The sequence below is a fragment of the Neophocaena asiaeorientalis genome, unplaced genomic scaffold (genome assembly GCF_003031525.2).
Source record: "Neophocaena asiaeorientalis asiaeorientalis breed wild unplaced genomic scaffold, Neophocaena_asiaeorientalis_V1.1 scaffold158, whole genome shotgun sequence".
Classification (NCBI taxonomy): domain Eukaryota; kingdom Metazoa; phylum Chordata; class Mammalia; order Artiodactyla; family Phocoenidae; genus Neophocaena; species Neophocaena asiaeorientalis.
The window spans coordinates 688,075-689,107 of NW_020174917.1; the positions used below are offsets into that span (position 1 = coordinate 688,075).

At 59.1% G+C, this 1,033-nt stretch overlaps 1 protein-coding gene across 1 annotated transcript in view; it reads right to left on the reverse strand.

Annotated features, from left to right (window-relative positions):
- Nucleotides 1–250: 250 nt before the first annotated feature.
- Nucleotides 251–1,033, reverse strand: part of POU4F1 (POU class 4 homeobox 1) — a 2,156-nt gene continuing 1,373 nt past the window's right edge. The window contains 1 exon segment of the mRNA XM_024760445.1: nucleotides 251–1,033. This exon segment is cut by the window's right edge and continues 92 nt beyond it. Within this exon segment, the coding sequence (XP_024616213.1) occupies nucleotides 539–1,033 (495 nt within the window). The 3' untranslated portion in view covers nucleotides 251–538.

Here is a 1,033-nt window from a genome sequence, read left to right on the forward strand (position 1 = left end):
AATACCGTGGTGCTCTTTTTTCTCTTCCTTAAATTCTAAAGCATTTTTTTCTTTGCTTTTGTTCTGTTTTGTTTTCTTTTGTCTTTATTTGTCTAGTTTTTGGTGGTTGGTAGGTTTTTTTGTACATAGCTCCTTGGTCCCCAGGAGATTTTGATAAGTGTCTCTGGTCAAAAACAGTCAATTTCCCTACCCTTCCCGAGTCTCCCCCCACCCTCACCCCCAGAGCCATCCTGCCCCTCACAACCCCTCCTCCACTCTCCGCTTTCCTTCCCCCGACTCCCCCACTCTCACAAATGCTCCCTCTTCTCCCCCCGCCCTTCTCTCTGGTGTCCACACCCCGCACCCCAGTCCTCTAGGCTGGGGAGAGTAAGGGCAGGGAGAGCAGAGAGGAGGTGGAGGCGAGCGCTCGAGGAGGGGCTCCCCAAATGCAAGCAGGACAACGGACACTCTAAATCCGGAGGGAAACAGGCCCGGGGAAAGCCCCTCGAAATGCCCCTTCGGCTCCCCGCTCTGCCCCGCCCGGTACCTCCCATCCCCCTCAGTAAGTGGCGGAGAATTTCATCCGCTTCTGCTTCTGTCTCTGGTTGCAAAACCACACCCGCACCACGTTCTTTTTGAGGTCCAGTTTCTCGGCGATGGCGGCGATCTTCTCGGACGAGGGCCGGGGCTGTACGGCGAAGTAGGCCTCGAGCGAGCGCTTCTCGGGCGCGGCGATGGAAGTCCGCTTGCGCTTCTTCTCGCCACCGTTGAAGAGCTCGGGCTTGTTCATTTTCTCGCGCTGCGCGCCCTCGGCTTCCTCCAGCCACGCCTGCAGGATGGGCTTGAGCGCGATCATGTTGTTGTGCGAGAGCGTGAGCGACTCGAACCTGCAGATGGTGCTCTGGCTGAGCGAGCCCACGCCCGGGATCTTGAGGTTGGCCAGCGCCGAGCCCACGTCGGCCTGCGTCACACCCAGCTTGATGCGCCGCTGCTTGAAGCGCTCGGCGAACGCCTCGAGCTCGCGCGGGTCCGTGTCCGAGTCGCAGATGGACGC